This window comes from Ascaphus truei, chromosome 7 (assembly GCF_040206685.1).
Source record: "Ascaphus truei isolate aAscTru1 chromosome 7, aAscTru1.hap1, whole genome shotgun sequence".
NCBI classification, from domain to species: Eukaryota; Metazoa; Chordata; class Amphibia; order Anura; family Ascaphidae; genus Ascaphus; species Ascaphus truei.
Window position 1 is genome coordinate 92,612,213 of NC_134489.1, and position 13,150 is coordinate 92,625,362.

The window sequence follows — 13,150 nt, forward strand, 5'->3', positions numbered from 1 at the left end:
TGCTTCCAAGGGTGGGGGCTGGAGCAGGGAGCAGCGCGGCTTCCCCTGCCTGCGGCCGGTTGCCGGGGACGCGATCGGGCCGTTGCTAAGGCCGCGATCGCGTCTCTAAGGTCCCGGCGGCCGGTGAAGCAGGGTGCCGCCATTGGGATGCGGGTTGCGCATGCGCAGGGACGCGTAGGCGCAGGAAGAGCCCCAGAAACAGGGCAAAGTCGCGCGAGCATAGGGACAGCTCAGGGAGAAGAGAGAAAGCCCGGGAAAGCTTGCGCAAGCGCAGTGCAGGGTAGGAAAAGCCCGCGAACCCCTAGCCTACCAGGGAAGGCTCTGAGCTGGGACTACATGTCCCATGAGCCTCTGTATGCCCCATGTGACACCAGGGAGCCAATAGGGCTTAGGAAGGCCAGGCAGGCAATGTGGATACATTGTTTGGGCTGCAGCACGTTTGTCAGTTGGAGCTGGGGAGCTGTGAGGGAAGGAAGGGTGCAGAGAGCATATGCAGCTCCTGCATCGAGTAAGGTCCCCACATCCCAAGTAAGGCCCCAACTCCCCACCAGGTTAGTGGGTAAGTGTTGAGGGACGGCCCAGATAGGGACGCTGCCCTTAGTGCGTGTCTGTGTGCTGTCTTGTCAGGATCACGGCTGGCAGTGCTGTGAGGCCTGACAAGAAGGCATAGTGCTAGTGTGCAGCAAGTTGCTGTACGCGTTCTGAAGTTTGCAGTGCATAGCTGCTCGTGCTAGTGTTAGGGTTCCAGGTTGCTGTGTTGAGTGTTGCATGTGACGCTGCCTGTACTGAGTGCAGTGTGTGTGCAGCGTGTGTTACTGTCTGCCGGCTGACTGAGAGCTGTGTGTCGGCTGCAGGCGCGTTAGGATAAGTGAGTTAGGAGCTAGTGGTTCAGTGAGTGTCAGGACTGGGATGAGTTAGGGGAGTGGGGCAGGTTATTATTCCACAGGCCCTAGGAGTTTTCCCCAAGCCACCCCAGGTTGCGGTTCATCAGGGACAGGCCCTAGGTTAGGGTTCCTGTCACGTTAGGGATAGATAGGGATAGCGGCGGTTGCTGTTCCCGTGAGACGGTGTGTTACCGAGAGACTGTTGTGTTCCCGTGAAGCGGTGGGACCCTCGTTGGGGTTCCTGGAGAAGTACCTGGATAGGATCAGACGGAGGCATCGCACGTCTGACCCTTTTAGAAGAGTGTTGCCGGCCCGAGCATCGGAGTGCTCGGAAGGTATTCAATATATATATGTGCACCAACAGGCCTAACACATTAATTAGTGACTGCGCAGTCACCCACGTTCTCTACTAGAGTGCGTGACATTGGGTGGGGATTCTCGGGACACTGGGTGGGATCACCTGGTGTTGGGAAGCGTCCTGCGCGACGCAGTAAGTGTCTCCTCTAGAGAGGGACACAGGTTATGATGATGTTGCCGTGATCTATTTTCATGCATGTTCAGTAAAGTCCCAAGTTATTATATATCTGTGTGAGTATCGATTATTGGTATTGTCCTGCGAGGAACCACTCCCCCTAGGGAGGGAGCCATCGCAGGTGGAGGCGCTGCATCGTTGGAAGTAAGTACCCCTAATATAAATGCCCCAGGTTCCCCATGGCGGAAGCTCAGCCCCTCCTGTGAGCCAACAGGTAGCACCACACTGAGAAGTAGTCAGATACACCTACCCACCCCAATCTCACTTAGGGGGGGGGAAAGAGGGCTACATTTGGAGGCGCTGCTGAGATCCAGACCTGGGGTGCTCTGTTCCATTTTTTTTTTCCCAAATTGTCCCATTCCTATTTTTGTCGCCATGTTTGTGAAGTCCGGACACGAGGTCCTTGCCTGGGCTTTGAGGCAGTATATGGAGCCTGGCCAGGTAGTGGCAGTAGGAGGCCTTCCCGCAACTATGCCCGCGGTTGAGGTTCAGTCCTATATGCGTAAAATTCCAGGGTGGCCGCACGCATGTTTCTTAGAGGAAGAACACGATCCCACGGCCCTATGGAAATCGATACTTTTTGTAGCAACCCCCACTGCGGATATATGCCTGGCAGAGGCACCGTCCGCCCTGTGTATGCCCGGGGGCCCGTCTGAGGGGTACCCCCTAGTTTACGCCGACCCAGCAAAATGGCGTCTCCCACCAACGCAGGAGAACGCACGTGCTGCTGACTGCAAGCCTGCACTAAATTTTATTGAAGAAAACTGTCCGGGATTGGCGGGAAAACCAGAAGGCTACCCCCCTATCTATACAGAGAGCTCTAGTGTAATTGCAGAGACTGTGATTAAAATGGAGTCTCTCTCTAGCAGTGAGGCACACCTAAGATGGCGGCTCCCGCCAAGTCGGGAGAGCACCAGGACTGTGCAAGAAATTGTTGCAGAGTATTGTCCGGGTTGGGTGCGAAAACCTGAACCCCGCCCCTGCACTGTGAGTGACTCAGCACAGAGCCAGAACCACTCCCTTGTAGAAAGTGCCCCTCCTTCAGATTCCACCAGGGGGAGCAAGCACTGTGACTTTCAACCAAACGTGGATGAGACAGACTGTTCTAGGGAGGAGGAGGAGCCTGACCTCTATATCACTCTGAGTTGTGCTGAAGTTAAGTCTGTCTTCAGGGAGAAATTACTTAGGGATTCCCGCTACCAACAACCGGTTGTGGAGGGCCCGTGTGCCCGAGTGAACATTTCAGATCCGGTTCCTGAGCGGGACGAGGTTGAAGTCCCATCGGTGGCGATGCGCCTACCGGCGAACGACCCCAGCGATTATACAGAGGAATCACAGGGTAAGGTGTACATACCCCCACCTTCTTCTAGTGAATCCAGCGACCAGTCACTTGTGGTGATGCGCCTGCCGGCGGACCACTTTAGTGACAGCAATGAACACCCTATCTTGGCGGATGCAGAGCCTGCTGTGGGCCCGTGTGCCCTAGAGGAGGTGTATCCCGATGTTGCGGACCCTGCTGTGGGCCCGTGCGCCCTACAATGGTCAGTCCGACCTACTACCGAGGTACCATCGGTCCTAGAATGGGGACCAGTACCAAACGACGATGAGGGTGAGTCGACTGCCCCAGGGGTGTCGGGGGTGAGCCTCCAGGTGACCGCGGAGCACGATGGTTCCTTAAGTCTGGTCACCCGGGTGAAGGGCTCCCCTCTACATTGCGTCCTGGCGGAGGTGTCCTCCTTGGGAGAATCCATCCCAAGCCAGTGGAGTGGTAAGGAACTCCCTAACTCCCCACAATCTCCGATGGAGCTGGCCGTGAAGAAGGCCAGAGTTGCGGCTTCTGAACGGAGTATGAGCCCGTGCGCTCCGACACAAGTGGTCCCAGGACTGGGATCCAACGCTCCCGAATTTTCAGCGCGTAAGTGGACTGCCCCAGAAGTACCGGGGGCAGGTCCCAAGACGGCCGAGGTGGGAACTGACAGCATCCCTGAGGACCTGTTGGCCACCGTGAATCACCGCAGTGGTCGGGTGTCTACTCTTTACCCCCGGTCAGGTGAAACAGAGACATTGTCCAGTGCTCGCTTTTCAGTAAAAGCCTCGCAAGTCCGTAGGGACAAGGACTGTGTAAAGGAAGATCCAGGGAGACTGGCCTCCTTTAAGCCCAAAAAGGAGTGTGCCATTCGCCAAGTCGTGGACCGCGGAAAAGGTCCTGGCCTCCTGGTCTGCCGCATCCCTGCCGCGGATGACCGGGTAAGGGTCTGCTTCAGAGACACTGTGCTACTCCTTCCACCAGGGGGAGGAAGTAGCGAAGAGCCAGTAACTGTCGCTTTAGAGTGTGCTCTCCAAGAAATTTTTCTAGGGGAGGCTCACGGACGCAAAAGTGAGGTACCCCCACATGTTCGATTAGGGGCTCCCCACAAATGGTCTCAGCACGCTTTGGTTAATTGGTGTGAAGTGCAATGTAACCTGAAGGGTAATTTCGACACGTGTTGTATGTTCTGTGCCATGCATTTTAATTGTATAAACCTTATGTCAGGGTATGGCGTTCTCCAAGCGAGGACGTTGGATTTTCCACCAGGGGGAGAGTGTAGCCTGGAGCTCCCGCAGCTCCTTGAGACCCCCCTCCCTGCGGGCAGCTCGATCGCGGGTGCCGAAAGACCCGACGGCTGCTTCCAAGGGTGGGGGCTGGAGCAGGGAGCAGCGCGGCTTCCCCTGCCTGCGGCCGGTTGCCGGGGACGCGATCGGGCCGTTGCTAAGGCCGCGATCGCGTCTCTAAGGTCCCGGCGGCCGGTGAAGCAGGGCGCCGCCATTGGGATGCGGGTTGCGCATGCGCAGGGACGCGTAGGCGCAGGAAGAGCCCCAGAAACAGGGCAAAGTCGCGCGAGCATAGGGACAGCTCAGGGAGAAGAGAGAAAGCCCGGGAAAGCTTGCGCAAGCGCAGTGCAGGGTAGGAAAAGCCCGCGAACCCCTAGCCTACCAGGGAAGGCTCTGAGCTGGGACTACATGTCCCATGAGCCTCTGTATGCCCCATGTGACACCAGGGAGCCAATAGGGCTTAGGAAGGCCAGGCAGGCAATGTGGATACATTGTTTGGGCTGCAGCACGTTTGTCAGTTGGAGCCTGGGGAGCTGTGAGGGAAGGAAGGGTGCAGAGAGCATATGCAGCTCCTGCATCGAGTAAGGTCCCCACATCCCAAGTAAGGCCCCAACTCCCCACCAGGTTAGTGGGTAAGTGTTGAGGGACGGCCCAGATAGGGACGCTGCCCTTAGTGCGTGTCTGTGTGCTGTCTTGTCAGGATCACGGCTGGCAGTGCTGTGAGGCCTGACAAGAAGGCATAGTGCTAGTGTGCAGCAAGTTGCTGTACGCGTTCTGAAGTTTGCAGTGCGTAGCTGCTCGTGCTAGTGTTAGGGTTCCAGGTTGCTGTGTTGAGTGTTGCATGTGACGCTGCCTGTACTGAGTGCAGTGTGTGTGCAGCGTGTGTTACTGTCTGCCGGCTGACTGAGAGCTGTGTGTCGGCTGCAGGCGCGTTAGGATAAGTGAGTTAGGAGCTAGTGGTTCAGTGAGTGTCAGGACTGGGATGAGTTAGGGGAGTGGGGCAGGTTATTATTCCACAGGCCCTAGGAGTTTTCCCCAAGCCACCCCAGGTTGCGGTTCATCAGGGACAGGCCCTAGGTTAGGGTTCCTGTCACGTTAGGGATAGATAGGGATAGCGGCGGTTGCTGTTCCCGTGAGACGGTGTGTTACCGAGAGACTGTTGTGTTCCCGTGAAGCGGTGGGACCCTCGTTGGGGTTCCTGGAGAAGTACCTGGATAGGATCAGACGGAGGCATCGCACGTCTGACCCTTTTAGAAGAGTGTTGCCGGCCCGAGCATCGGAGTGCTCGGAAGGTATTCAATATATATATGTGCACCAACAGGCCTAACACATTAATTAGTGACTGCGCAGTCACCCACGTTCTCTACTAGAGTGCGTGACATTGGGTGGGGATTCTTGGGACACTGGGTGGGATCACCTGGTGTTGGGAAGCGTCCTGCGCGACGCAGTAAGTGTCTCCTCTAGAGAGGGACACAGGTTATGATGATGTTGCCGTGATCTATTTTCATGCATGTTCAGTAAAGTCCCAAGTTATTATATATCTGTGTGAGTATCGATTATTGGTATTGTCCTGCGAGGAACCACTCCCCCTAGGGAGGGAGCCATCGCAGGTGGAGGCGCTGCATCGTTGGAAGTAAGTACCCCTAATATAAATGCCCCAGGTTCCCCATGGCGGAAGCTCAGCCCCTCCTGTGAGCCAACAGGTATAGCACCACACTGAGAAGTAGTCAGATACACCTACCCACCCCAATCTCACTTAGGGGGGGGGGAAAGAGGGCTACATATGTATTATTGGTTCTCGGACGCTTCGTACAGTAGGACTTTCCTGTTACTGGGCCAATTATATAATACACAGAAGAGCCTAGTATACCAGTATATCAGTATACCCCAAAACCAATCTGCTTAACTAGAAATGGGCTTTTGTTTCCCCACACGAATAGGAAAACTAATGGATGCAACAGATACTTTACAACCCATTGCATTCCTTTGTGGTTAGTAAGACATTGCTTAGCGTTTCCTTAATACCCTCTTTGGCATGCAAGGGGATGGGTATTTCGATTTGTTTTAGGGATTGTACAGTTCATCAGTAGGTGAATTAATTCTTTGGTACGCATAGTATTCACCAAGGCAAACATTTTCATGACCACTGAAGCTACGCACTTATTCATAAATATTTTTATGTAAACAGTATATTTCTTTTTTAATATGTTTATAATCTGACCCAGGCATTATTAATAACATGGTTGCTAATATTGCAGTCAATATATCGATAGTCACGTTGGCCAAAGCCTTGTAAATTGTCCCATGTCATAATATTATAGCTGGATTCTACGATTTAACACAGGTGAATAATCCATAATTTGGAGAAGATTTCTTATTTACACGATGTTTTATAATGTAATTCAACATTTTTAGAAATCTGCTGCTTTTTCACTGACATTTAAAAAAAATAGTTAATTGAATAGCCAAAAAATGTTTTATAGTTAAATTGGAGTATACCGAATCACATTTAGTGACACGGATTCCAGATACATGTCAACTATGGGGCTGTATTCTAGTAGCTCCGAAAAACTGCAAAAAAAAGCTAAATCGCTTCTAAACAACTCACATTTTTTTTCCGTTATCTCCAAGCAGGCGAGATAGGAATTGCGAAAGGACGAGGACGACCTCCTAACCTAATAGTATGACTAGATTAATTTATATAATGTTTTACCGGGAAGTAATACATTGAGTTGTCTCGCTTTTTCAAGTATGTCCTATATATGTCCCCTCAAACCTAGCTTCCAATTAATTAGGGAGAGATGCCTGTGCTGAAAAATTAACATACCTGTGGTACCCTGGGAGATATGCTAATGTCTATACAAAGTATATTTATATGAGTCACATATCCTAAAATATATCCTTAAGACCAATCAGTCTAAAGAACCTTGTGATGAAGGGCGTACCAGTAACAGACCCAAAAGTATTGGAACCCACAACCCTTAAGTGTTAGTCAAATGCATGTGAATAGAGTACTTAAGTCACTTTAGCATGGCTGTTAGCCATAAGGCTGTGTAACATCAAAAGCGTCACATCATAAGTGTACATCAAAAGTGTCTACAAGAGTTAATGTTGGAGTTGAAATTGGAGGTGAAGATTGGAAGAAGATCTGGACTCTGCATTAAAACTTTGCCACTGTGTGACATTAACTTTAACATCTGTGATTATTTGTTCACTTTTATCCTCCAGTACCTTGAAACTCTCTCCTCCTGCATCTCACTATGCCCTCCCTATTTCTTTTTCTGTGTACTGTTTCCTGTTTCCTCACTCCTTTGTGAGCAGTTCTGTTCTCTACAACATCCCCACTGCACCATTATTTATACACCTCTCTCCCAACAACTTCTTTACCCCTGAATAAAAAACACCCACACAACTCCTCCATTCACACCCTCTATCTACTCCTGCCTGCTTCGAGGGATCTCCCCTAAGCCTGAAGCCAAACATACACACCTGATCTTACTCATGCCTCCCTGCCACCTCTTCCCCTGTAAATGGTGTTAACCTTTTCATTTAACACTGACCTTCCTTAAATTTTACCCCACAAATCAAGCATCCCAATAGCTTGCACTCATGGCTATTGTCCCACACTCAGTCACTCCCACCACCAATTGTGACCAAGCACTGCCATCTACAGCACTTACTCCCTCACCTGCTGTCTCTGTGTAAGTTTTCCATTAAACCTCTTAGATTGTAAGCTCTTCGGGGCAGGGATTTCCTTTCCTATTGTCTGATTTTGCTGCACTTATTGTATAATTATAATTCCCTGTACTGTATTCTTTGTGAAGCGCTGAGGACACTTTTGGCGCTATATAAATAAAGACATACAATACAACCCTGTCAACCTCCGCTTCCGCCACTGCCTCCGCCACCCCCAAGCAAAAGCCCTATTTAAGGCTCTGGAGGGAGTTACCACCACTTTCAGGTAATTTCGCTTGTGAAGGAAGTACACATTGGGCGATTTGTCACGTTTTCAAGACACAGTTTAGAAAATGTGATTTGCAATAGATAATAGCGTTTGTTCACACATTTCATACCGCAACTTCTGAACATGCCAAAATGTGCGATTTGGTAAGGACAAATGAATATGTCCCTCCAAGTGACGGCTGAGTGACGTCAGCTTCACGTGCAGCGGTTCAGCCAATGAGGGCGAACTGCTCACGTGACATCACGGCCACGCCTCTGCCACCCCTCCCTGTCACCTCCTGATGGCTTCTGTCTGCAGTGCAGGTTTCGCTTGCGACGGGAGCTCGTGACGTTACGCGCATTAGCTATAATCAAGGCCTTGCCCTGGATGCTGCCTCGATCCGTCCATTCCAAACTATCCCAGTGACAAGGGATGACTGCCCCAGGTCCACACAGTTCACGATAACGTTTTTCTCTAGGCACAAAGACCAACCATGGACAACTGTGGAGCTCTGATCGGCGTCAGGTTGTTTACCTTCCCTGCCTCCATTTGGAAACATGGTGCTAACCAGTCAGCAGAGACCTTTCCACCACTGAGCCAATCAGGAGGAAGTGGGTGTCACTAACGAACCAATCAGTACTGTGGGTGGAGCCAGTGCCTAAAGACAGTCCTGAATAGAGGGGCTTGGGTGAATAGGAAATTGGAACTGAACAATGGGAAAAGAGCCGACGGGGCTAGGACCCAGGCCCTGGTTCCTGATTTCTGCTCTATACCTCCTGCAGTGGTAGATGCTTTGCTGCTGGGAGAGAACAGTGCTCCACTTTTGGAGTGTGTACTCTCCCACCAGGTTGGGGGGAACCTTCCCCACCTCACCATTTTCCATTAGCACTACACATGACCAACACAAAGGCTAGCCCTATGAATCATTGTGTGCCTGATACTGGCCATTGTTACTAGCCAAGACAATGAGACAAACAGAAACACAATGGACCTTACAGATACAGAATAAACAGTCTAACACAGATACCTAACTTAGATTACATATTACCAGTACGGGCCACCATTTTCAAAGGTCACAAGGAGAGCTAGCACTGGCATTTAAACTGCGTTCACTGACTTCAAAAGCAGTGACATTACCACTAAGCCACGGCTTAAGTCAAGCCAGAACATTCGGGAAAACTGTTCTGGTACTTGTTTTAGCAGCTGGAACAACATTACGGCAATTCTGCAGCTGACAAGGGGGGAGTGCAGGCACATCTGTCTAGGCCCGGCATTGGAGGGGAGCCTGCCACAATGGTCCAAACCTGGAAGTTTAGCCCCACCATATATCGGCCCCAAATTCCGGTGCTGGGTAGAATCCCAATCCAGTGGTTGAAAAGACCCCACATCCCCGCTACACAGAAAGGACCTGGGGGGAGAAGGTGGAGGGGAAGAGAAAGAGGGAGGAAGAGTGGATGAGAGAGTGGGAGAGGTAGTGAGTGAGAGAGGGGGACAAATAAAAGAGCGGTGTGGAGAATAAGGGAGAGAGATGGAGCGAGAGAGAGAGAAGGGGAAGAGTAAGAGAGCAATAAAGAGGGTGAGAGAATATGTAAAGGAGAAGTAGCTGAGAAGAAGAGTATATAGGGGAGAAGCTCATGAGGAGAGCATGTTAGGGAGAAGTTGGAGAAGAGGGGAGTATGTTAAGGAGAAGCAGTTTGAGTAGGTGAACATTTTAGGGAGAAGCTGGAGAGGTGGGGGACATATGGGGGGGACCTGGAGAGGAGGGGAGCATGTGGGGGAGTATGTGGGGGAAATGCTGGAGAGGAGTGGAGCATGAATCTTGAAATATTCTGTTTATTGTGTTTACTTTATTGTACTATGAAAATTAAAATAATTTTTATTATTTATAAATTGCCATATTTAAGATGGTGTTGTTGGTTTCTGTACTGTTTTTTTTTAAGGAATTTAGCACTGGAGATTAAGGTAAGGTGAAGGTTAAAAGAAAGAGTATCACCAACATAACTAATTTCGTGACAGGACTGTACAATTTATGGCAGGACCACAAACTAAGCAAGTCAACTGATTTTACTGTATATTTATTTTATTTAAAAAAATGTTTTACCAGGAAGTAATCCATTGAGAGTGACCTGTTGTTTCAAGTGTGTTCTGGGCATAGTTATGTACAGTATATAGCCTGTAAATAAATAAGGTTTTGATATGTGCTCATATAAAATGCCAATAAACATGTACTTATTAACCCCAAAGACAAGAGCTAAAATCACAACCACAAGTAGGACATACAGCTTTAAAGCAGATTCAATAGGGGTCTATCAAGTACAAACTTGATTCCCACGGATTTGGGGAGGTGCTACAAGGCTCATATGACCATATAAGGAATCCTGGGCGGGGTTCACTAAAGCTATAATATTTGGCATTTCATGTAAATATTACTGTTCAATTGTTTTGCCAATTTAACGATATGTTCTATAAGAAATACATATGTCCAATAGCCTTGTGTTACTGGTGTACAGTAATTTGCATGCAGATGTTTGTCGATAATGGAAGAAATCGGCTGCAGTCACCATCACATTTTCGTCCATTAATGTCAAATGTAAAAGAAACACATGCACGTAACAAACTTTGCTACCATAGGCTAATATAATGCTGAATACCTTTCCAATGAGGAATACCTTTCAGGACCCTGCAGTGCCATAGGAGTTAATATACTGTAGAACACATCTCGAGGAGCGATAGACATAAGTAAACATAATGAAAAACTGAAAAAAACAATGTTTTTATAATATTAAGCCCTTGCTAGTCCCTTAGGTCTGCCAATGATTTATTACAATCCCTATTCTAACATCCTTAGTACTAAATAATTTGACGCCACCGTAGAGGCCAGTAACTATGGGAAATGCCATGATTTACAGTCCCCATTTGGGGGAGGGTCATCAGTTTAAATTTCATTAGTAATCTGTTAGTAGTAATATCTTAGAAGAAAGGAGGAACAGAAGGCCCTGAGATATTTTATAATGCTCCAAAAATATTATAAACAGAAGCAGTGAAACATTTGTTTGGGAAAAAAATATGTTCTGCAACCCAGATGATATGAGAAGGACCTGTCAGGGCATGTGAGTGGAAGGCAGAGAAGGTCAGAATTCCATGATGTCAGAGGGCGTAATGTGTTTCCGTTCAAACTTACCTTGTTGCAACTTTTGTTTTGGCTGTTGTGTGGTTGTAAGGAGGTATTCACGGATTTATGGACAGGTTGGTGCAATTTAGGCTGGGTGTTATGGCTGCTGTGGTATAAAATGCAGGGGTTTAATACTACTGTGCTGAACCAGCTACTGGTAATGTACCCATTTTAAAGACAAGTCAAGTCTTACTGTTTATTGTTTTATGTCTCCAATTTTGGTCTTGTCTTTATATTATTTTAAGGGGGATTTACAGTAACATAGGTTAGTTATTAAAGACGTCCCCTCGACACTCCGAGAGCCAGGAACTGGAGTGAGCTGGACTCTGGATTTATGATAAGCTACTTATTTACTGAAACACAAAACAAACGACTATATCAAGCAAAATGGTAGGGAGAAATAGAGATGACAAATTGTATGCAAACTGGTTAATGGCAAGGACAATTGTGACTAACGTTAGAGATCTAGAAGGATCTCTGGTATAACAGTAAATAGGTACAGATGTAGCAGCCATTAATGCTCCTGTTGGCATATTGCAGCGGAGAACACAACTTGCCAGCAGAAACAGTAATTAGCTGTGTGTGGCAGTGGGTGCAACAACACCGGCTACATCTGTATACCGGAATTGCAGCGTTTACTGCCTATTCTGCATATTTGTATCACAGCTAAATATTTTTAAATGGGCAAATCATATAAGATCCGTTCGCAATTGTTTATTCGTTTAGGTTCATAGCTTGATGTACTCTATGCCTGACCGACAAATGTTACTTCTCTATGAAATTGCACAAAATGGGATAACGTACCTAAAATTCCCAAGAAGCATAAACAAATGACCTAAGTATCCAAATAAACAAGAGGTCATAATGGAATTATTGATCTCTCTCTTTATTTGCTTTTGTCTGCGTATCTGTCATTTAACTGCCTAAGTAACTAAACAAACATGTTACATTTATAAAAATTACTATTTGTAATTAATGAATACATACCAAGCTGTCAATCTTGTTTCTGATGGCATGAAACCATTCCAATACAGTTATGTCTGCATCTGACTGGAGAAGGAACTCATTTCCTGATACCGTTGATATCTGAGGAGAGATTTTGGCATGTAAGCAAACCACTGTTGAAAGATTATTTATTTATACCAAACATACTCTCCTTTTGTATGGGAATGCTGTGGTTCTCATATAAAAGGAGAGTGCATATGTAAGTTAATTCCATTTTGAATCAAAGTTAAAAACAATATATTTTCTTTTAAGATAGAGGTTTTCTTTAGATTTTATCAACAAGACAATCAGCACAATTGTCAGCATAGGTCAAACATATTGTTTTTTGTTTGTTTGTTTTTTTAACTACAAATTAAAGCTGGAGTTGGTTGTGCAGATTCATCCCATGTCTGGGGACCTTTGCTCCTCAGTACACAAGGACCTAGTAGACCAAGACTTGGAACAATCGTCTTTTAAGCCTATACAGTGATTGTCTCCAGCAGATGCTGCAATTTTGGAAAGCATCCCAGGCAATGTAGAATTGGTATGTTATAGGGATGTGCTAGAAGCTAACGTCTTCAATTGTACTTTATCACATTTTTCACAGAATTCTCTTCAATATTTTTGGTAAAAGTTCACATTGCTAGGAAATGTGCTAAAACACACATTTTCACCGGATTACAGTACTATGTAATTGAGCAAATTTCATGAAAGTGGCATGTATATATCAACGGCCGAGTGACCTTGCACATCGACTTTTAGGGGGTTATTCATAAAGGTGCATTATGAGTAAATACAAAAGAACGGGCGTTAACACCCAGTGAATGGCATTTAACCCATTCAGGTGCATTCGCCCATATTGGGCTTGAGTGAATCTGAACCTTAATACTTGGTAAACCTTTAGGATTGTGAAGTTTTGGGTTTGTGTTAATATAATATAAAATTGCTGTTTCCAACTTTGTCTTGCATCAGAAAAAGGACTTATACATCTTATGTCATTGTCTTTGCATTGCATTTACATTTCTTCATTAAAATACTGAGTA

General features: G+C 47.4%; 1 protein-coding gene across 2 annotated transcripts in view; it reads right to left on the reverse strand.

Annotated features, from left to right (window-relative positions):
* ARHGAP15 (Rho GTPase activating protein 15) overlaps nt 1–13,150 on the reverse strand; it is a 491,379-nt gene that overhangs the window by 255,045 nt on the left and 223,184 nt on the right. For both annotated transcript variants that reach the window (XM_075609463.1, XM_075609462.1), the window contains one exon: nt 12,111–12,209. In XM_075609463.1, coding sequence (XP_075465578.1) covers nt 12,111–12,209 — 99 coding nt within the window. The remainder of the gene's footprint in view (nt 1–12,110; nt 12,210–13,150) is intronic.